The sequence below is a fragment of the Melanaphis sacchari genome, unplaced genomic scaffold, assembly GCF_002803265.2.
Source record: "Melanaphis sacchari strain LSU unplaced genomic scaffold, SCAv2.0 Contig22_pilon_pilon, whole genome shotgun sequence".
Lineage (NCBI taxonomy): Eukaryota > Metazoa > Arthropoda > Insecta > Hemiptera > Aphididae > Melanaphis > Melanaphis sacchari.
Genome location: NW_020271107.1, coordinates 1,807,156 through 1,831,295, shown reverse-complemented (window position 1 = coordinate 1,831,295; position 24,140 = coordinate 1,807,156). Strand labels below are relative to the sequence as shown.

Here is a 24,140-nt window from a genome sequence, read left to right as displayed (position 1 = left end):
AAATATTAGATTTCTAGATACATTACTTTTTTTCCTTTTTTTTTTTTTATCCTGTTGTGACTTTGTTATTTCAAACGACCATACGCACTAAACTCGTTTGAACACAAGACGTGTTCTTTTTTTGTTATCATGAAAATAACGCCCATTTTGAGATCAATGCGTATATAATTTTAATAAATAAATCACATAAACTTTTTATATCTGCGGGGCTGTTGTGTTATAGAACAAAAATACAAAATTTGCCGATTTCCATAGAGAATTCAATTGCGAGTTGAACACAAACACCGTTAATGAATTTATTCACGTTAAAATGATACAAATACAAAATTATTGAAGCAAGCAAGTAATACGGTTAAATAGTGATTTAAATGTGGCGATAATTGCAGAAAGTGGGCTATTTTAATATTTCTTTAAAGGAAACTATAACCTATACGGCTATACAGTTATATGACAGTTAGGTGTATCTATACACGACGCATAGGTATAAACTATTATAGTCGTATTAAAAAAAAAGTTTTTAAATGTTACAAATTTAAATTATTTATCAACGAGAATGTAATATTGTAGCTAACATAATATGTTCAAACTCGACCTTGTATTTTATCATAGTTTATAAATAAAATATAATTATATAAATACTTTTGACAAATAGATATTACCAATTCGTCATTTCAACGGTGTAGATTATTTTTTGACTTATATTTACGATAATATCTACGGATAGCCATAGAGAGCGTATACGTACCTCAATATTAAATCCTCAAGTAGATATTTAAGAATTTGAGTCCAAAATCCACGTAGAACCGCCATAAATTTGAAATTTGAGATTAAAAGTGAGACGTTTGAATTTAGGGAATTTAGTAAAACTTTATCATATCAAGCTTCGTAACTATTTCGATAATCCAAAATATTTGTGCATAGTATCTTGCTAAGAAAATCAACATTTTCCGCTCCCCCTATAACTACTCGAAATAATTGTTTTCGGTTTTGCTTATTAATAAAAAAAAATTATTCATTACGCATTCGTTCAGTGAATCGATATGGTCTTTTTGGAGCTATGTTATTAAAATATTTAACATTCACCGCCTGGCTGACTGACTGTACGGCTACTGTTTTGATTTCTGCAATTGCATAAAAAAAGTAAACTAATATTTATTTTGATAAAACAACAACGCACGTTACAAGAGGACCGATCATTACCGATTATAACCGATTATTAACAAATAATTTTGTGTCACGATTCACGGTGCTATAGTACCTAATCATGACGTCATATTAAAGTTATACTTTAAAAAGTTTACAGATATAACAAAATAACCGATGGCCAATAAACAATAATTAATGGTTAGAAGGTCATTGTGGTAAGCAACATATATTTTAAATGATAATGTATATACTTACATTTCATTAGTTTTTATTACTTTTATTTTAAGCGTCAGAAATTTGAAATAAAATATTAATGTTCTCGCTTTTCGTTAAACTGAAATTTGTACAAGATACGGGACTTATTTTAGAAAACTAATTAGGATTAAGATAAATTCCTAATGTATCGTATCGGCTGGAACCAGCAGTGCGCCGGTTATAAATCGAGATGAATGGCTAATAACTTAATTTTATATATCTAATATGTATTCGGTTGTATCAAAGTTATAAAATAATCAAAGTGACTGGTAATAACTGTTTATAACGTAAAAACAATAAGTACCTACCTTAAAAAATCTCCGTTAATATCTGTTGAGTATTGAGTCATTATTCATAGGCATTTTCTTCAGTGTAACAGCAGTAACTGAGTTTTTACAGTTTGTAATACTAAAAATATTAAACATAACAATCACTTATAAGTAATAATCGACAACAATCTAAAAGTAAATAATAATATACTTCACACAAAATACAGTAAATTAAAATTTTATGACTGTCATTTATAAGTGTAATATAGAATTTATTGGGGTCCAGGTTGTACAAAGGTATTTACAGGTCTAAAAATGAATCACGCCTTTTTTGGGTAGAATACAATTGCGTACGCTTTTTATTGGCGGTACCTTTTTCAACCCTTTTCATAACACGATTGCGTATGTTATTTTTATGGAACGTTGTCACACTGACCGGAAGTCACATGTAGACGAAACTGAAAATATTAAATAATTATCGTGAAATATAAATTCACACTACTTATACCGCAGTAGATTTTATTAATTGACCAATAAACGTTCTGAGTGCAGTATAAAATGTAGTATAATTGTGTAATTTAAAATAAAAAAATAAAACTATACAAATATTACGTTGAAACGAGGAAAAGACTTGACATTAGTTAATAAAAACCAATTTCGTTTTATAAGACAACGAAAGACGGGCAATTTCAATGGTTGTGCACACACAGTACATGTTATGCCAGTATATTATCAGACAGTGGCCGTTCAAAAGTATTATCAATGTTGAGTAAGCATAGCCATATTTTAAATACAATGGAGAAAATCGAACACCAAATTTTAGGAGAAAATTGTAAACGTAAAGCAGATAACTCAATTTAAACTAGACCATCAAAAAAACCAGATCTGAGCTGATGGCGACAGATTTTAAAGTGCCACATTCAAATATAAAAGATGCATGATGATAAAAGACGGAAAAATGATCCTCCTTTCCCAGATTCATTGACTTATGCTACACTTCAGTTGAGAAAAATGGAAGAAAATGGTGGTATTGAATTCAAAAATGAAATTTTTTACGTGCCAGACGATTTGCAATTTATTTGTATTACAACGAAGACAAATATTTATGTACTGTTACAGTGTGAAGATGTATTTGTAGATGATTCTTTTGAATACGCACCCAAGTATTTCATGTAACTTTAAATGATACATGGATTAAAAAACGAGTATTATTTACCTTTGGCTTATTTTTTTTTAAATTGATAAAGCAAAGAAATTTATATTCAAATATGAACGTATTTAATTGAATCAAACTCAAAATATTCATCTGAAATTCTATAAAACAATTGCATGTCGATTTTAAAGTTGTTGTTCACGAAGTTGCAAAAACGATGTTTTCTGACAGAAAGATTATGAGTTTCAATTCCATTTTCAAAAATATTATTATGTATTTATCGAAAATTAGCTCTATTTACCAAAGAAAACATTTATTTTAATTTTTTTTTTTTTTTTTGAAAGCATTTATGTGATTTGGTTATATTTATAAATTATTATTACGATGGTTTTTAATTTATATTATATATTTAGATTTTTTCATATACATTTTTGAAGTTACTTTTATATTGCAAATCAATAAAACATATATTTATATATTATGTATACATGATTAAATTTTTGTATATTTATAAATTTCGCAACGTTACACGCGCAATTGTATCGTTTTACGGGTTTCCATTGTTAAACAGCAAACATACGCAATCGTGTTCTCAAAAAGGTAAATCGTACGCAATCGGATTCTACCCCCTCTTTTATACGCTTTCACAAGCGACTCAAAAATCATCCCGACTTTTTTTATAAAAGATCAATTCTTTCCAACACTGCCTGGAAATTCTCATCGAAAGACAAAAAGAAACTGGAATCTTGACTTCCTACAAATATAACCCATATCCCTAATAATCGTCTCAAAATAAATAATAGTTAAAAAAAATATGAATCAAGATAAGTGTCACCAATTAGTGACTACTTAATCAACCCCTTCATGTCGATTCCCATCCATAGCATATAAGCTTATAATGCATCTTATACATAGATTGTTTATTTCAAATGAAAATATAAAAAAAGTCAAACAATTACATAATCAAAACAAATTTTAAATAATTTTAACTGATAACCCAACAAAAATACTTAATAATTAAATAAAATACATTTTTAAATATTGTATTTATTGCTTATATAATACAATATAAATTTTTAAACAAATTAAAATATCTTAAGGAGAATTTGATTAGTTCAGATGGAACCTACACCTTTCTAAGAACATCCTCTCCCTAATTTATGTCTATGCAAATAAGTAGGTAGGTATATCATGTAATATTCAATATTCATATTATATAAATCAAATACGTTTTACACTTTTACGATAGAAATCAATCAGTGTACGAAATTTTTCAGTTGGACATGTATAATATTCTTGAATAAATAAATAAATACCTAAATGAATGTTAAATATAATGCTCTCATTTAATATTACACAAAGAAGACGCTATAATTAGTTATTAGTATTTAATCATATAAAAAAAAAATATTATTCTCATTAATATTTGTATATAGTTTATATACTAATCGATCGTTATACATAGGTTCTGCATCAGTAAACCAATATCGCATAGCGTTGAGAAAAATAACTGCATACTACCTATTATTATAAATTATGCAATAATACACTTACTTATTAATTATTAGTCAATATATTTGACATGAGAGGAATTGAACCATGTTATGAAAATGATCACGACTTATTATGTCTAATAGCGAAATAAAATTGAGTAATAATAGTAATAACTAACGTTTTTATGCCTTAATTAAGACGTATGTACCTATATGTACATTCTATTTTTTATCAACAAGTAAAATTATAGTGGGTTCCTGAGTAAATTACTATAAAATAATTCAGATAAAACTTAAGTTTTTAGACATGCGTGTATAATAATAGTGTTTTGCTTATCATAACAGTAATAATTATATAGATACACTGCAGCGAACGCTTAAAATAGACCAGTGATGTATTAAATATTGACAAATAGCAACATATTATAATAGACTACATGCAGACAATACTTAGTAGCCATATGTCACTGCAGCATTAAAAGTTCACAGAATCCATTTGTGTAATGATTTCCAATATTAAGTGGGTGATGATGAGTAATGACGCGTAGATCCTGATCAAATAATTTATATCTGTAAATTTTAATCAAATTCGACAAACAATAATTACACCACATTGACCTACGCCTTGACAAAAACAAGACACAAGATATACATTACTGCGTGTGCTTACATAATTCATTGATAAGTGCCATTTTAATTGATACATTTACTGTTTATGTGGATAGTAAAAAATAAAAATAAAAATAAATATAAACAAGAGAAAAGGTTAAGTATAAAATATATTTGTTAAATTGAAAAATTACGTGAACAACGTACATTTATTTAGTTTGTCTTTAATTAAAAAAATTTACCATTTAATGTTTTCAATTTAATTTTGTATTGTTAAATAATTATTTAATTTATTTTTATTTTTTTGATATTACTTAAAGTCATATAGCTCTCATATACGTAAAGTTTGTAATTTGCGAGTAATTGTTTATTACCTATACTCAAAACTACATGATTTATATCTAATATCATATTTTATTTAAAATCTTGTTAAATTATTTTAGAAGTTATAAAAACCAAACAAATAAACAAGCAAACAGACAATCATTTTTATTTATATAGGCATATAATTAATGTTTATTATTCGACTATAAAATAGTAAGCCCTCATCTACTACTATGATAATAAAAATAATACCACACATTTTGATTCTTGCTATTTTAGTCTAAACTATTTACTTGGTTCATTTATAAAAAAAATAAATATTTTGTTGTTGGTATTCCGAGTTCCGAATACTTTACAAAATACATTTTTTTTATTTTTAAATCATTTTTCAACAACGCTAAAAAATTAACAAAATAAAATTGGTCTTATAATATGATAACCCAGAATCTTTTTATTGTACTACATTAGTTATGTAATATCAGTATATTTGGTTCCTAGTGGATAATATAATATGATAGGGATGATTTTTATTTAGTATTTTCTACTAAATATATCATAGTGGGTCTTCAGAAATATCCTTAGCAACATATTATTTGTGGATAACCGCTATTTCATAGGTACCCTAATAAAATCGTAAATATTACTTATACATATTATTTATATCTATTAATAATAATAAAAATTAAAACTCATATTAACCCAAGTTAAAGCAAATGATTTATTTTGTAATTTTATCTGCATCGAAATAAAAAAAGGTTTCTGTACTTAATACAATAGGTATATTACAAAAAAAAAATATTTGATTTAATAATAATAGTAATTAATATTAAAAGCTTTAAAACTAATTGCAATATTGAAATAATAGGATGACAAAATGAATAAATTGAACCAAGAAAATGCCTAGATAATAATAATCGTACCTCGTCAATAACATTATTCATCAATCATCACTAGCATTGCATTAAGTATTATCATGTACTACTATTATTATTATTATTAACAAATTTACTAATTACAGATTTTTTATTTTAATTAAGATTCAAACTATATTATTTGAAATATATTTTACAGAATCCATGAATATATGTGTAAATAATATAAAAGATCTTATACATTAAATAATTACAAAAATATATTATTCAAAATATTTGATAAAACTTACATATAACATGGTGAAATATTGGTTATATAATAAGTAAATTAAATTTTTCTTTTTTATTATGTTTTAAGTACTTTTGGTATTGATCAATGAATTTGTTATTTCAATGTCACAATAATAGTTTCTTAGAACAAAATATGTCTTCCAATAGCCAGAAAAGACTCAACAAGTTGGCGACAATACATGTTATATACAATAAGACTTGCCAAAACTATTTTCAGTGCTGACCCCGTATGATTGGGTCTAAACAACTTAAAAAGGTGAACAACAACATTACAGAGTATATATCACTTTCCTTTAAGTGTAACAAAAACAAAAATTACTGTTTGATATTTCATATTTAATTCAATATAATTATAATTTTTATAGAATACCTACAGTAAATTTATTTTAATTAATAATTATTTCAGTAGATACACATTATACTTTCAACAGTTAACACTTACCAATTATTATTGTTTAAAGTATTAATCTTTAAAAATTTAGTTTTTGGAAAAAAGAAATACCCACATACAATTCTAACATTTCATACTACTTTTATTAATTTCACATACAAAATTGTTTGTTGGGCAAATCATCAAACAATTTCAACTTTTAAAACGATCTGTAAAAAAGGACAAAATAAAATTGCATGCATTTTACATTTTTTGAAAATAAAATGTTAAACAAAGTTGATATATTTTATAAAGTTCAGTATAATCAACACTATTATAAAAAACACCCATCTATAACAAAAAATCAACACATTAAAACTATATTTTAATTAAGATTATCCACGCACACATAGATCATAAAATTAATAATACAATTATATATATATATGTGTTATACAGATTGATTCACTAAACAATATCACTTTTGACACTTTTATGTTGTTGTTTTTTTTAATAATAAATTTATTCAAATAATGATATTTGGAACTTTTAACTATACATGAGGACTATATTTTCAAATTTCAATTATTTAGATTTTTAGACGATTTAAGGAGTTTCGTAGTGATATTTAATTCTCAATTCTGGACAAGTTAAACAATCGTTAACAAGTTTAAATTAAGTTATTTAAAAAATATTAATAATAATAACTAAGCTATAGATTAAAGACAATTTTTAAATACAAATTAATTTAACTAAGTGGAGGAGTTACAAATTTTTAGAAAAATTATAATTTATTTAAGTTAAAAATTAAGTTATATTTTTGAAATATTCTTGACTATACCCATAAACGTTTTTATGTCATCAAAAGGAAAATAACTAGTTTTGATACCTACTTATAGTATAATAATAACAAATATTATTATTATTATTAATTGACTAGTTCCATCTAGATGACGGTTCAGGATGACCTCCACGATGATAATATTTTCACGATAGTATTTACATATTTAAAATTACAATACTATTCGATTTTAATACGATTTTACGACCACAAATCAATGCAAAAAAATATATAGTTCGTAATAAAAAAACTTGTAAATAACTTTAGTTTTAACAATATAACTAATTTAAGTATTATAATTATTAATATAAAGATATAAATTAATAACTAAGTTATTTTTTAATATTCTATTTTTTTAAACTAATTAAATCAAAAGTTTTTTTTTTAATAACTTTTAACTTTTTAAATATCTAAACTCACTTTTAATACTTTTTTTTCAAATAAGAACAAACTTTTTTCACTATAAATTGTTAAAAAAATGATTTTTTTTTTTTTAATATTAATGCACCTAAATCAACATTTGAACTAGTAGTTTCTGATTATTTAAAAATAAGTATCTATAATATACTAAAAATAATAGTTCTTAAAATCGGTTTTACAATAATACAAAATATTCTATGTAGGCTCGTAAAAATAGATCTAAAATTTTAGTACTCATTACCTATTAAGATAATATTGTTAAAAATTATAAAATGTTCATCAATTATTATTAATTACTAAAATTATAAAAAATCCATTATCATTTATCATTATCATAGACCAATTTATTCTTACCTACATAAATCAAATAACTCAATAACCTTTAAATCAATGTATAGGTACCTTTAATACAAACATGAAAGTACGAATATTATAAAATATGGTTACATTTTTGGTACAGTTTACCTTTTAGATATACTTTACAAGTGGATAATGTTTATGCATTTTCATCAGTAATTGACTATTTAGTAATGACTTTGAATCATCTTAGATTCAATTAATTACCTTCACCAGCATGCGTTTTATTCGTCCTAAAAACTTATACAAGATAGTAAAAACCGTTTCACGTGGGCAAGGACCAGTGAAACTGTAGTCCAAGTTAAGCAATCAAATTTTCACACTAGGAAGAAGAAATTTCGGACTGTGCAACATCGTTTTTATTAGTGATATCAAAAAATTTAAAACAATGTTGCGCAGCCAATGTTTTATTTTTTATATCGTGAAAATTGGGTTGCTTAGCTCGGACTACAGCCCTAATGGTTCTTGCCCGCGCATGAAACGTTTTTTACTATGTTATACGTTTGTAAGATGGAGACAACATATGCGGACGAAGCGTCCTCTTAAATGATGTATAAATCTAGATGTAATTATGGCTTTAATTTATGAACTAACCGCGATTTATTACAATGCCACACCTTTAGCGTATCCAACAAAGTAAAATCGAATATGGTATTCTACGCAATCTTTTAAAATTGATCGTAATTAAATTTCTTAGAAAAAATGTACAACCTACATGAGCGCGGGAGTTAAAAAAAAAATGATTAACTATTGTTCTGTATTTAAACTGTTTGAAGTGTGTTATGCATGTATACTTTATAGTACTTACATAATTATATACAAACATTTACACTAGAATGAATTAATAATATTATTATTAAAATATTAACCTTGGGTAAACAATAAACAGTGCTTATGAGTTGTGATTATAATGTATAGTATAATATGTTTGTTGTTCAATTTTTATTTATTCAATAATTATCCCGGTATCCATAGTTACATAGTTAATACGCCAGGTCTTTTAATTCGTGTTATATATAGTTACATAACAGGAGACTTTTTTGTGTTAACATTGTGTTCAATAGAATAGCATAACAGTATAATAGTTTCAGGCGTTTTCATTAGAACATAGTTTTAAAATGAAGTCTAATAAAAGATCTAAATTTTTAAAAAATGATTGCAACACGGATATTATATTAAGTAAAGAAAAAAAACACAAGAAAAAGATGAACGTGATAAAAAACACTAAAAAAAATAAGTAAGAGCTATATTTTGATTTTATTTTAATTCGTTCATCATCAATATTTATTCTATTAACATTTTAAGATAATTTTTTAATTTACTATCATGCTTAGAAAACTTCAAAGAAATTTTAAACAAACGAAATAAAAAAATTCTGATTCAAAAATGGTAATGCAATTTTTGAAGTTCTTCTAAAGCCCAAAAAAGAGTACTGGAAATAGACATCAAGTACTACACAGTTCCCGAGATTAGAACATTGTCACATTGATATACCTAGATATCAAATATTAATTTATTATTTTCTATCAGATATATATTTACCTATTATTAGGTATTACAGTATTAGATATACAATTAAGTACTTGCTTAAGCATTTCAAACACCTTAAAATCTTAAAATATGATTTAAATATTTATAATTACTTAAATAAAAAACTGATTATAACAAGCAAATATTTTATAATTTTTAAAGTGCATGCTTTTATTTATTATTTTTAATTGTATTAAATGGTTACCCACTTAGATTCTAATTTAGTACACATTTTTAACTTTTTATCTCCATTAATAACGAACCATTGAGTACTTATCTATAATGACATTTTAATTGACGAATCATAACAAGTAGAAAATAGAAACAGTATTTTACATTTAATTATTAAAGTGCATGTACATTGTACATGAAAGTAAATGTCCATATATATGAGCTACAAATAATAGTTAATTGTTATGGTTGTTGTGATAAATAATAAGTAATATTTAATACCAAACAGCATTAACTACATTGTCTACATTTATACTCGATTAGAAAATATTTAATTAAAATAAATACATACCTATTATTTTTTTAAACTTAAATAATAAAATTAATTTATTAAGCAATCATTTACAAATACTTTATATACATTAATAATCTAGGGTAATTAATTGAAATTATTTCTAACTAATTAAAGCTTATAAGAACAAATTTTAAATAAAAAATAAAAAATACTAAAAAAAAAAAAGCCAGATAAGAAAACGGAAATTATTAATAAATAAAAACTTGCTTATTTTGTCAACTACATCATAAAATTAAAACACAATTATTAATCAACATTTTTAAGTTCAATTTAATAATAAATTATATTGTTAATGGTCAAATAAAATGTATAATGTAGACTCGACGCAGTAGAAGTGGAAGAAAAAGAACTCGATAAAATGAATGTACCTGTGTCAGTATTAAAACAAATTGAAGACAGTGAATCAGACCTTATTAACTATACAAAAGAAGGGTCTCAATTAGTGACTAACGTACATTTAGCAAATGACAATCGCGAAAATAATCGTAGAGAAACTGACAAAAGTGAAAGAGATATTCGATTAAAAGCAGTTGAATTGGAATCTGAAATAGCTAATGCTAAATTTATGGAAATTAGCAGTCAATGGCCTATAATATTAAAAAAAAACGATGCCTTAGAAATCCACGAATATTTGGAACTTCAAAAAAGTCAGTAAAAAAACAACAATCGTTACTTATTAAAAGGTAAAAACTTAATTAAAATGTTTATGCTAATTTTAGAAAGAGGATTGGATCTCATCGAACAAAAAAATCAAATGATTGAAATACTGAAACGTGATTTAGCTGAATCGGACAACAGATTTTTACAAGAACAGGCAGCCCAAAGTGAAGATGTTCGAATTTTACAAGAAAGGATTGAAAATCAAGTGAAATTTATGAGAAAACAATACAAAAATCACATACAATACATAAAAGTAAGCACTTAAAATATATACAGAATTTAAATTTAACTTTAACTTTCCGATAGTCAACTATGGACCAACAGCGAGAATATAGAACTAATAAAGCTAAAAAAGGCTGGGAAAATCTTTATAATAAAATAATATTAACTGAAACCGATTCGTTAAATAACCGTTTGGCAATGATCGAAAAGAAGGAAAACAATATAATGAAACATTATGAAATTAACGAAGAAATAATAAGAAATTTAAAGTCCAACATGAATACAGAATTGAACGTACGTTTAACAAGCTTTAACATTTTTGATTTTACTTTAAATTTTAATTAATTTTATTATATTTTATAGTACTTACAAAGGGAATTTGAATTAATTAAACTTAAATGTATAGATAATGTGGAGAAACTAAATTATAATTATCAAGTTCTAAAAAGACGAGAAGAGGAAAATGCTTGTGCAAAAGCTATCCAAAGGAGAAAAATCAATAAGTGCATATTTTATAACTAACAATAGGATTTAAAAAAAAAAAACAATAACAATATTGACGTAGTGTTTATAATTAGATTGCAGGATAGTTTATCGACAAAAAAAAAAAATTTAAGAGAAAATAAAACTGATTTCAAAGCCAAAGTTCCTTTGCTACAGGATGAAATTGAAAAATTGAAACTAGACATTGAACGACACGAAAAAAAGGCGGAAAGATTTGCAGAAATCCAAGAAAAGACGTATAAAGAGTTGTGGGATTTTTCTCAAGAACAAATCAATATTCATTTAGAAAAAGTAATATATTTTTTAAAGTAACTTATACATTTTTACCATTAATAACTAATTCGTTTTATCAAGATTTTCAAAGTCGATAAATTCATACACGAGACACAATTAAGCATTGACTGGCAGCCACCGCCAAAACTCAAATATCTTGACGTTAATGATCTTCCATCTTACAGAAAAAAACCAGATACGCCAAAAAAACAAGGTACCTATATAAATCTCATAATATGATATATAAATTTATTATAGAGACGTTTTTGTGTCTGGATATGGGGAGGGACGATCGTTGATTCTTTGTTTTTCCTTTTTAATTAAACATAGCATTAAATATATTGTGTTAAAAATGTACATGATTTGTGAAAAATTGATATTCATAATGATGACTGATGAGGGTAGGTATAACTAAATACAATAATTATCGCTTGCAGTAGAATACATAACAATTTAAGATACTTCTCTAACAAGTAATTACTAGGATCCGGAATTTAATGATCTAAAAATCTTTAAAAAATGAACACAAAAAAGTATTAAAATGACTTATTAACATCAAAAAATGACTAGCCAAATTACCCTAAAAATGCCAAAAAAAAAATATATAACATTTTCAAAAATATTAAAAAATCATCGTTTTTAAATTAATATTTTTTAATTATTCATTAATGATTTTATTCATCTGAATTTAAACAATGCTAATATTTTTATACATTAAATATGATTTTTTTACAGACTATACAAGGCAAAAATTAAACTTAAAACTGAAATAAGAAATAATGACAGTAATACAAAATAATAACAAAAAATAAATCGGTATTTTTAGAGAAATAGTTTAAGGGCTTTACAATACGTTAGTTTTTTTCAAATATTTAGTTTTATTAAAATAATATGAAAGATAAATATAAAAAAATGCATCAAAATCAGTAAAAAATGTCAGTATAACTAAAATTTACCGATAAATGCAAAAAAATGCAAAATAAAAATGGTTCTATTGAATTTTACATAACAAAAGTCAGATTTTTGTAAAAACAAGGCTCGTATAAATAGCATTAGAAAAAAGATGGAAATGCATCAAGTTCCGGGCCCTATTAATAATTAATGACGACTGTCGACTATGATTCAATATATTGTATTAAATTGTCTCTGTTTTTAGATAACGTTACAGTAGACTTGCGAGTCCAGAACGATAGGAGATCAGTCGACTCGTACACGGAGACCAGAGAACGAGCGCTGTTGCAATTGGTTTTTGACATGACTATGAGAAATAGTTCTTTTATATTGGACAACGAACTAATCGAAATCATTAAATCTCATCCGAAAAAAAATCTCATTTTATTGTACAACGCGATGGCGGCGTACGGTTTGAACAATATTGACTCGTGGCGATGTTTATTGTTATACACCCAGTCGATGGCAACCTGTGCAATTTGCCGCGGACCGGTCATCTGGCATAAGACTGATAGTATAAATCAATCAGCAAATACAGATAGGTTTGGATATTTAGTATTCGTCAGTTAGACCTGTCGAAAAATAAATTGCAATTATGTTGTTGCGTTCACTATATTTTTTTTTTTTATCCATAACGTTTTACAGTGATTGGAAAAAATCCGATTTCAAAAACAAACTAATCGATAATATACTGATGTTTACTGAAAACCACACGAAATACACGGAAATAGTTTTATCCGCAGCCACTGACGTGTCAAAAAAGTAAAACAAATTTCACTTCAAAAAAAAAAAATATAAAAAAAAAAAAACCGTTTGTATAATATTTTAGGAAGCGTTTAAATAATGATATACATTTTTTCAAAGAAAAGTCGACTGCTCAACTTGATTATGATAATATCAACAACACGACTGTAAACACAAAATATAACGACTATCATTCAATAGAACGTGCAAATACAGATTCTGACGATTCGACGATCACATGTACGATGAGCTTAAATCACGTATAACCACTATATCATTGTAATAATAACACCTAAATTCCTAAATTATATTATACACATATCTACGACTTTGTAAGAAATATAATGATTGATAAAATTTGTTAAACTTAATGTGCTGTTATGCGATTTGCCAATAATTATTGTCGAAAATACCTTATCGTTTTGTTATTATTTTTTAAACGGTATATTTTTTTTAGTTTCCTTATCACTGACGGACTTTGAACAATTATGCAGTGAAAACGATTCAAACCCAACTATAAAATATCAACACTCGCGTGAGTATCATATCCTTCATATTTTTGGAATAAAACAAAAAAAAAAATGGCTCGAATAGTTTCTCAGGTGGAATTTGAACATTTTCAAATAGAAACCGAAGAACAAAACAATTTTTTAGAAACCACACAACCGAAATACAGTGAAAATATCAAAGAAGAAAGTAAAAACAATAAATATAAATCGCTTTACTAGTGTATATGTCGAAGAAATTTTTCATAAAACACAATTTTAGATGATTCCATATCACTTAAAACAGTTACCAGCTATGAGTTATAACAATATAATAATAATAATTTATAAATGGCGTGCGAATCAAATTGAAAAAGTATTATAAGGTAACGTAATACTATTAAAGCGTTTATAATTTGTTATTTTTTAGAAGATCCAACTTTTCAAAGAAGACTATGCGATAACCCTGATCATTCATTAACAATTAGTGATACAGATTACCTTCGTGTCATCAAAAAATCTATCGATACTTCAAAATCAAAAGTTTCAGATCAACGCGCCCAAAACAAATCTGATTTTTATTTAACAAACTCTTTAAGTGTAAAAGATATAAACGATTATTGGAAACAGTTTATGTACGCTTTTCCCGAAGATCGTTTGATCCTATGGGATGTATTCGAAAAAGCTATTAAGAAATATTACCAAACGTTACACCGTACGCACAAATATAAAATTAATACAGTCTCGTATGTTTGTTTTTGTTTGATAGAATGTTTTTTGATCCGTGTTTTATTGTGTTTAGTCCGCTTCAAAAAAATGAAAGAAGTCGAACAACTAGAAATCGAAAACGTGGAGTTGAAAAACATTTTAAAGCAGTTTATAGACGCCGAACAGGTATTTTACGTTATATTTTATAAACTAAGGTTTGATACACTTTGGAATTCTAGTAAGTAATAAAATAATAATTAAAAAGTGTTTAAGCTCTTATATAGTATCATAACTATATAGGTACTTAAATCAGATATTTCGTACAGACAAAATGTCGTAATGATTAAAACTTATGTAACTTATCAGGATGATGTGCGAGTACAAAAAATTTGTACTCCGAAGATAAGAAAACAACAGCAGAGAACGTCTGCAAAAAAAAATTCAAAGCCAACATTATTCGCTGACGATTCTAACAAAATTTGTGGAACATCAATGCATATATTCACAGTTAACAGACCTGATAAGAAAAAAATAAGTAGACCGTTCACCGCTCCAACGAAATCATAGATAGGTACATCCTAGTAGGAAGTAGAACTCCTATTTAGTGTATGTTACTGTGTAGGTATCGTTTTTTGGATAATATTATTATTCGATTTAAATGTATAATAGCTGTATCAACATGTAATATTAAGCAATTAATATTAAAAATAGTGATTAACTAATTGAGAAAACGATGAGTAGATAAATTTAAAATTAAAAATATTAATTTAACATAGATAGAAAGGTACATTTTTCTACATTTATTAAACAATATTTGATATTAATTCTTTTGTTTTTTTTTTTTAATAGTTATTATCAACTAAAATGTGCGTTGTTTATTACAAAATAATAATAACTAAACCACGGTAGATACTAGACATGTATACTATATAGTAATGGAGCATGCTGGTGTCATGGTATCTATATAGATTTTATAAACGACGAAGATTGGTGGATAATAGGTTGTAAAGTTATTATTAAACACCAACGAATTAATTTTATATGTACACATGAAATCGTAAACAAATCATACTAATTTATTGGTATTTATGTAATAACTTAATACTATTTTAATCATCAATCATCAAAAAATCAAAAACGCAGTGAAATTTACTCGAAAAACCGATGTTTATAAAAAAAAAAATGATTTTGATTTTAAATGTATACGCCAAAACTGCACGTTAGAACAATATTTATATATTGTATAACTTATTCTTTATATATAAATACCTAATTAAAATCTCGGAAAAATGAACATCAAAATTATATGAGTATGATCACAAATCGTTCTATATGTCTTCAATCACACCCTTCAATACAATAGAAGAAACTTCCCAAAATCCTATTTAGCCATTTAGGTAAACGATTATGCTCTCGATCGACAAATCACTCAAATCCATTGCAGACCATCAATAATATTAATATCTGTTATTGGTTCCGATACTTAACCTATAATGAATAGTAATCCTCCTCGCAGACTAAAGATAAAATTATTTAAAAACGTAACCCCAAATTTTAATCAATCCTAGTCAAATTTACTTACAATAAGTGTCACCGCTTTTTTCGTGTGTATGCAATTCATAATACATAACCACATACATACTTTTAAGTCATAGTAAAATGTAAAAAAAAATAATTCAGCATAAAATAATAATCGTGCATAGGTAAAGTTAATTGAATTTATCATTTTTGCTTTTGCTGAACTTATAGTTTTTTTTTTTGTTTTTAATCTTTTTTTTCTATTTTGATTTACTCGAAATTGTGCGTACCTACATTTTTTACTTCAGTTACAAATTAATACGATATGTCATAAAATGATCAAATATATATGATCTTAAATCTTTAAAATGCGTTCTAAAATAATTCGTATTTTTAAAATCACATAGTTTCGTGAAACATATTTTGTTCTAACTTAGCATACTGCAACTACAATACGACCGACCAATAAAATTATATTCAAAGGCATACAAATCCAGATCCTACTCATATGAATTATAATAATTTACTATGTTACCAGGTTTAAATTACTATAAATCGAGTTGAGTATTTTAAATAGATTAAATGTGACTACTTAAAAATCTAAAAATAAATGTGTTCCTACACTTAGAATGTGCTCTAAAGTGTGAAATTCAATATTCGTAATTTAAAACGAAAATACTTAAAACTTATGACAAATGATAATGTGCATACGAAATTAAAAATTTAAAAATTTATATTATATTGTGATAAAGTTAATTAAAATAAAAACTTGAAAAATGAATTTCCCCCTTCATCGTCTACGTATCGCGTAAACGCCTGTAACAAAAATACATCCTACGCGGGTGTGCGTGATAATTCTTCGAAAAAATTATGATGACAGAAACTAAAGTTTATTTCCTATAATATAGAGACGCTGTTAATATAAATGCGTTATACGTAAATTTTAACTATGACGTTTAAAAGCTATTCGTCATTTTATACACATTACCTACTACTCCACAATTACATTAGGAACCTACTGTAAAAAATAATATATTGTGTTTAAGTGTTTTGACATGGTCGTTGTCGCAGAAGATATTTTACAGAAAGCATTGTGTATTTTTTTTTGTGAATCGAATTTTGAAAATTTTTAACACCATATTGTTTCACGTAATATAACGGTTTAGAATAATATTTTTAGAACTTTTAAAAGCTTAGTTTCCGTATTTTTTTAATAAATCAATTTAAACACTTTGTCATTTTTTTATCACGCATAAATCTTAGTAACTAATCTTAGGTACTTACTATTGGGTGTAGCCAGTCTGTTATTAGTACGCACTTAACGACGCTTTTGGGATCAATACACACATCACTACCTCAACTTAGCGAATATAAGAAATTTGTTAGGTCTGTTAACAGCATTTGTTTGACTAACACAAGTATGTAGACAAAAATTTCGTTTGTGAACAGAGTGTTGGTATCTAAAACAAGAATCGTGTTACGGTAGTTATGCTTTTAATTTGGTCTGTTGAATTGAGTAAGTATTGTTTTTTTTTTCTTATTGTTGTTAAAAACGAATCGATTTGAGTACTTGAAATTTCCAGAGTACTAAAAATTATCAAGTGGTGCCAGTGGTGGGTACTTACTCAAATCAAGTATTTGAAATCGCAAGGGTGCTCATAAGTGCTCGAGCATTTGAAAATTTACCAACGTACACTGAAATTTCAGAGTTATATTATTGATGATATAATAGTAAATATAAAAAGGAATCAAATAATTAAAAAAATACATCTTTATTTATTTATTATCAATCCGGTTTTGTAAATCCAAACCACGAACCTTCCTTTAATCTTTAATTGGTATTCTCATCCGAAATATTGGGTTTCGAGATTACTTTTAATTTTCATATTTACCTATTTTTCCAAAAAACAGTCGAATAGCCGAGTGAGTACTCGTGTTTAGAGAAGCATAACAAAATATGTAGTAGAGTACTAGAGTCAAACCGCATAATACTCCAACTCGATTAAAGTTTTTCAAACTCAAGTACTCGCCAATTTAATACTAATCTGTGAACACATCATCTAATTTTAGAACAATATTATCTATATTTTATTATTTAATATTATCTACTAGATACAAAAAAATTTAATTTTTAAAAATGTAGCATGTATTATTATTTTTTTTTTTTTTGCTTAATATGTGACGGTTTAAACTTGCTCGTGAATTTTCGGTATCTAAGGATTATTGAATTTTAAATTTAACCTGACAACAATTAAATGATACGCAACTCTTCAAAATATTTTTTTGTTTAATTGTTTACCACTAAGCCTTGTGTTCATATAGGAGACGTTTTTGAGAAGAGTAGATAAGTACTGATAATGAACAACCACAATCCATATATTGTATGTGTTTTAATTATTAAATTTAAAATGTCTTAGCATATTATTATACGCTATTGCAGGTCTTTTAAATAAAAAATCATCATTAACTGTATAGTAGTAACACAGAATTGCATATACTCTGTAGTAGTAATTTAAAGTAAAACTGTACAACACTCAAAACACCTATGTTTAACTGTTTAAGTGATTTGTGATGGCTACAATACTGGAAATGTCACGTATGGATGAAACACGAAACCCATACAACCGTACCATAATTGAAATTTCAAATCTAATTTGAATCGGCATGGATTAGCTTCATAGACAAAATCAGTAGTGATCAAGTTGATTGATTAAAAGCTAATAAAAAGCTTATTTAAGCAAAGACGTAGGGTGGAACTGATATAATAATAGTTACTCCTAATACCCGTCCATAATGCAGGTATTGTTTTAAAAAAAATAATTTAGTAATTATTTTACATGTATTTATTATTTCTTATAGAAACAAAAGCATAGGATTAAGTTTTTCGAGGAAATTATTGAAAGTAAAAATATTTACAAATGTACAATCAAACTGTTGGTGAATATTGATGATAGCTTATTAGGAATGTTTTTATACAAGATTCTAGAATAAAAGAATGATTTGAACATTTTCCCAAGGTAAAAATACTAATAATAATGGAAATTGATAATTAATGATATATATATATTATTTAATAAATCACATACTTATTTTAAAGCTAAAATGAAATTAGCCAAAATGCTAAGCAATCAAAACAAAACAGTGAATACAAAAAAAAGTAATAACTATACTCCATTCAGATAATAGTACACATAAATTCATTTTTTGATGAAATTTACTTATGTTAAGAGCTAAAACAATAAAATAAAAAACATTAATAAATTAGATCATCACAGTGTAAAATAAATAAACATTTAAATTGAATTTTTAATATAAAATAAAGTAAAATGAAGAAGTTTGGGAACCACATTTTAGTTAAATTATTTTTCTAACCACGATGCAGCAACTGAAGGGGCAGTAGGTGATTTAGGTTTCACATTGAATTGTTTTAAGGTGGTTTCAAGTGCTTGATGATTATTTGAAAAATATGCTAATGTTGCGTTATGAAACATCAAAAGTTGTTTATGCATCACTTTCACCTAAGACAATAGATTAATGTAAAACAAACATATATATATATGAATTTTTAAAACAGAAAATGTGCCTTCATAAATATGATAATATTGAACTATTGTAAATACTAACTAGTAACTAGTATTATTTTGACTAATATGCTTACTCTATTTTCATCAAGAAATTTCAACTTAACAATCACATCTGAACGTAATTTTTCAAATTCTTCCTTGTGCTGTTGGTAATTTTGCTGAGCATCACTAACACGAACTGTATTAGAATCTGTTCTTGGAATTTGTGCTAACATTTCAAGATCTGAACGATAAGCATCATATTCAATTCTAAATAAAATTTGTTTTATATTTATAGATGTTAATACATATTTTTTTAAATTATTTTTATAGTGCTAGTTTTACATTTCTTAATACATGAAAATTTATTATATCACCACCTTATTTGTTATCAATCATCACTCATAATAATATTAAAAATAATATCCGGTAAAATACTATTAAAATGATAAAACCAATAAATCAAACAACCTAATTTTTACTATAAAATTTAATTTATTCTTTAATATAACCATATTGTATTTTATTATATGCATACTAAATAGCATGGTTTTCCAAAAATCGTAGAATAATTAAATTAGTTTTTAATAAGTATTACTATAATAGAGATATGAGAATAACATTCCAAAGTAGCAGAGTGATGACATTTTCATACAAGATAGAACAATTACAATCTAGTACAATTTTTACTTACCTTGCACATTCATACTGTTTTATGGTAATTAATGTATCTTCAATAGTTTTATTACACAGAGTATTGACTGATGAAACAAAAAAATTGAGTGCATTTAATAGACTTTCTCCATTTTTTGATAAACATTTCTGAGTTTCTGAATTTTGCACAAATTCTTGTTGTAGTTCTGGTGATTTTTGGCCCAATTCAGCAAATGCTTCCCCAAGTGATTGCTTTATAAAAATAAAAATTAATTGAACACTAAAATATTTACATAGTAAAATAATTTAGGAAATCGGGAAAGCTATGAATTTATAATCTAAATAATAATGATAATTTATTTAGTGTATCCTATTAGTTACGGCACCAATATTATTGATATGATCTACCATAAAATTTGAAATTTAAAAACAAATTGAAATTAAATCATTATAAGTAATTTTTTATTTAATACCTAATTTATTTTTATTTAACATCTTAATTTTATAATATTTTATTAATCTATTGAATAGATTATATTAGGCGATACAGTTTTAAAATAATTCTTACTTGGGTTAAAATAAAACCCTGAAATTGTGTCGCCATGCTTTTAGCTAATTTCAAAATATTCCCATATTTTTTTTGTGTTTCTCTCAATTGCTCAATTTCAGTCTCCAATTCTAAAATTGAATTAAATATTTTTAACTTAAACATTTAAAGTACTAATAATATCATACCTATATCAACTGTTTTAGATGATTTTCCAAGTTTTTCATTGATTAATTGTTTAGTACATTTATATGTCGACACACTCCAATTTTTAATAACATCAATTTTAGATGAAGGAAATTTTTGATGTGGAATTTCACCATTTTGTGTAGGACTTGGTGTATAACCTCTAGGAGCTTAAATAAAAGATAAATTAACAAATACATTTTTAATTGTAAAAAATATTCAATTTACCAGCAGTGTTGGTAAGCGGTAATGAATTAGGAACATATGTTCTGGGTTTCAGAGGTCTTGCTTCAATTTCTGATCTTAATATTGCAGGATGCATATTATCTGTTTCTGCATTCCTATTTATATATTCATGTACTGTAGGATCACCAGCAATAGTAATTCGTGACATTTTTTCTTATTGAATTGTTTTATTATAATCACAATCACCTATAAACAAAAGTAATAATAAAAACCATTTACCCAAGAAAAAAATTATATAATAGATATATACTTTATTTAATAAAGATATTGAGATAATAATGTTATGAATTTAGAACACTATATATTTATAAATTATTAAAAATATTAAATTGTTACTACTTTGATATGAAATAAACAACGATAAATCTATGAAATGTTATTAAACATAAAATGGGTTATATATATACACCTGGTTTACATAGAGCACTGTTTAAATACTTAAATCTATTTTAAAGTAAATTAAACACAGGTATAAAAAAGAGTAAGTATAAATTATGTACACATCTTCAGTAACCAAATCTTTAAATAAAATGCATAAATTAAAAACTAAAATGAACATATGAAAACTAATATAACAAAATTAGTTGGATAAAAATAAAATAATACCAACCAGTCACTACTTATATAAATAGCATAAATTTATTACAAATAATAGTATTGAATTCAAAAAATAAAAACAAAAAAAAATTAATTGATTTTGAATAAAATTTGTTTTGCTGTTTTACATAATTTTTATATTTTGAAACTTTGAATACATTGAAAGTTAATTATTTTATTATTTGTTTTAATTAATATTTTTGTTAATTTCCATAGTAAAATACACAATTCACTAATAATTTTTTTTTATAATTTTATTGTTCATTTCTACATGATCAAAATTTTAAAATAAATAGTGGTAACTGATAACACCAAAGACTTAAGAAAATGAGTCACACGAAAATATGTTAACATCACGAAAACACGTAAACTTTAAAATACCGAAAAATAAACAAACAAAATTACCTTCTAAATTAAGTGAATCGTACAGGTAGGGCTATCATCAAGCTATGCATTTTTATTTAATGAATATTAATGGTCCATCTCCAGAATTAGATTTGATACTATTATTAAGAACTAAATTTATTTTAGAGTACTTACCTATTTATGGATATGGAAACTAGAAATGTAAAAATAATCAATTTTTCATCCAGATTTTCCAAATTGACAGTTATGATGTTAGGAACAAACTGTTATCGATTTAATCGAAACGTTGATAAAAAATAACTAAAAGTTACTAACGAAAACGCTGAGATTATCAAAAAAATAATAATTGATATTTCAAATTTTCAATTCTGCTACCAGACAACCAGACTCGTTGCGCGTCGCGTCCGTTCTGGTGACTAACTTACTCATAGAAATAAGATATTATGTCCCGGACTTAACGATAGGAAAAGGAAACAAAAATTTAATTTCGTAAAATAAATATATCTATGATGGACGAAGAAATCCAGTTAAAAAATGTGTGTGATTTATCTTTTTTACTTTTGTATCTTTAAATATTTTAATTAATACTTATTTTTGTTTGCAGATTAAAGAATTTTTACAAAACTATAACAAAATAACCGATGAGTGTTTTTCACAATGTGTATATACATTATCACAAAGTAGGTTGACAGGTGAAGAGGTTAGTATTCAATTGATATTTTTTTTCATGATTAACTTGTATAATTTAATTTTATCACATTTATAGGCATTGTGTGCAAGTAATTGTGTACAGAAATCTAAGTTGATTGATCAAAAATGTATGCAAGCATTTATTGAGCATCAACAACAATCAATGCAAAAGTTTATTGAAGAATCTTCTCAAAAACAGGCCGAACAGGAAGCTACTGTTGTTGACTCAAGCAATTCTGATACAGAAAACAAAGAAATGGTCAAACAGGAGTCAACTGAATAAAAATTAGGATTGGAAATGTAATATGTAGGTTTGAAATGAATGACTTAGTATCTGTAAATATAATATTATTGTGATAATTGATTGAATTTAAAAATATATAAAAAACAATAATATAACTGTTTTTTACTTACTTTCACTTAGTATGTTACCAATAACATATAGTAGATACAACCTTTTTTTTTAACTTTAAGGTGTACCACAATATTTTCCAGTTGATCTCTGTCAACGTTATAAATATATAAATGTATAGTTAAATTAATAAAATTAACATAATTCTTAAAATTCTTGATAAAAAGTAGTAAAATCTATTTTTTATAGAGCTTTCTTTTAATGAATATTCCATTAGTAAACTTAAATTTATAAATATTATGATTATTTATAACATTTTTGAAAGCACATAAAAGTGAAATGTTGAGTGTTTATTTAAAAAAGCTACGATTCAAGACGAATAAAATATAAATAATTAATATATACAATTATTTATTTA

The 24,140-nt window shown here is 25.4% G+C and overlaps 3 protein-coding genes across 5 annotated transcripts; 2 read left to right on the top strand and 1 right to left on the bottom strand.

Annotated features, from left to right (window-relative positions):
• The first annotated feature begins 9,605 nt into the window (after positions 1–9,605).
• On the top strand, positions 9,606–15,724 carry LOC112594411 (dynein regulatory complex protein 1). Its single transcript, XM_025339177.1, has 15 exons — positions 9,606–9,637; positions 10,775–11,103; positions 11,176–11,369; positions 11,423–11,632; positions 11,702–11,841; positions 11,917–12,133; positions 12,197–12,329; positions 13,272–13,608; positions 13,712–13,828; positions 13,896–14,050; positions 14,268–14,345; positions 14,405–14,506; positions 14,726–15,010; positions 15,098–15,189; positions 15,370–15,724. Exons 1-15 carry the CDS (start codon positions 9,606–9,608, stop codon positions 15,568–15,570), a joined length of 2,622 nt encoding a protein of 873 aa, XP_025194962.1. The 3' UTR covers positions 15,571–15,724.
• Positions 15,725–19,816: 4,092 nt separating this feature from the next.
• Positions 19,817–22,941, bottom strand: LOC112594338 (arfaptin-2). Of its 3 annotated transcripts, none has more exons than XM_025339071.1 (7): positions 22,855–22,941; positions 21,700–21,903; positions 21,474–21,641; positions 21,307–21,416; positions 20,779–20,990; positions 20,180–20,354; positions 19,817–20,039 (listed from the first exon to the last, which is right to left on the bottom strand). In XM_025339071.1, the coding sequence occupies exons 2-7, from the start codon at positions 21,863–21,865 to the stop codon at positions 19,881–19,883; spliced, it is 990 nt and encodes a 329-aa protein (XP_025194856.1). In that variant the 5' UTR covers positions 21,866–21,903; positions 22,855–22,941; the 3' UTR covers positions 19,817–19,880. The 3 variants fall into 3 exon arrangements, with proteins under 3 accessions (XP_025194856.1, XP_025194855.1, XP_025194857.1); XM_025339070.1 differs by having other exon boundaries at positions 22,720–22,907; XM_025339072.1 differs by lacking the exon at positions 22,855–22,941 and adding an exon at positions 22,328–22,356.
• Positions 22,942–23,044: 103 nt separating this feature from the next.
• On the top strand, positions 23,045–23,766 carry LOC112594339 (mitochondrial import inner membrane translocase subunit Tim9). Its single transcript, XM_025339073.1, has 3 exons — positions 23,045–23,216; positions 23,285–23,380; positions 23,447–23,766. Exons 1-3 carry the CDS (start codon positions 23,187–23,189, stop codon positions 23,651–23,653), a joined length of 333 nt encoding a protein of 110 aa, XP_025194858.1. The 5' UTR covers positions 23,045–23,186; the 3' UTR covers positions 23,654–23,766.
• The last annotated feature ends 374 nt before the right edge of the window (positions 23,767–24,140 follow it).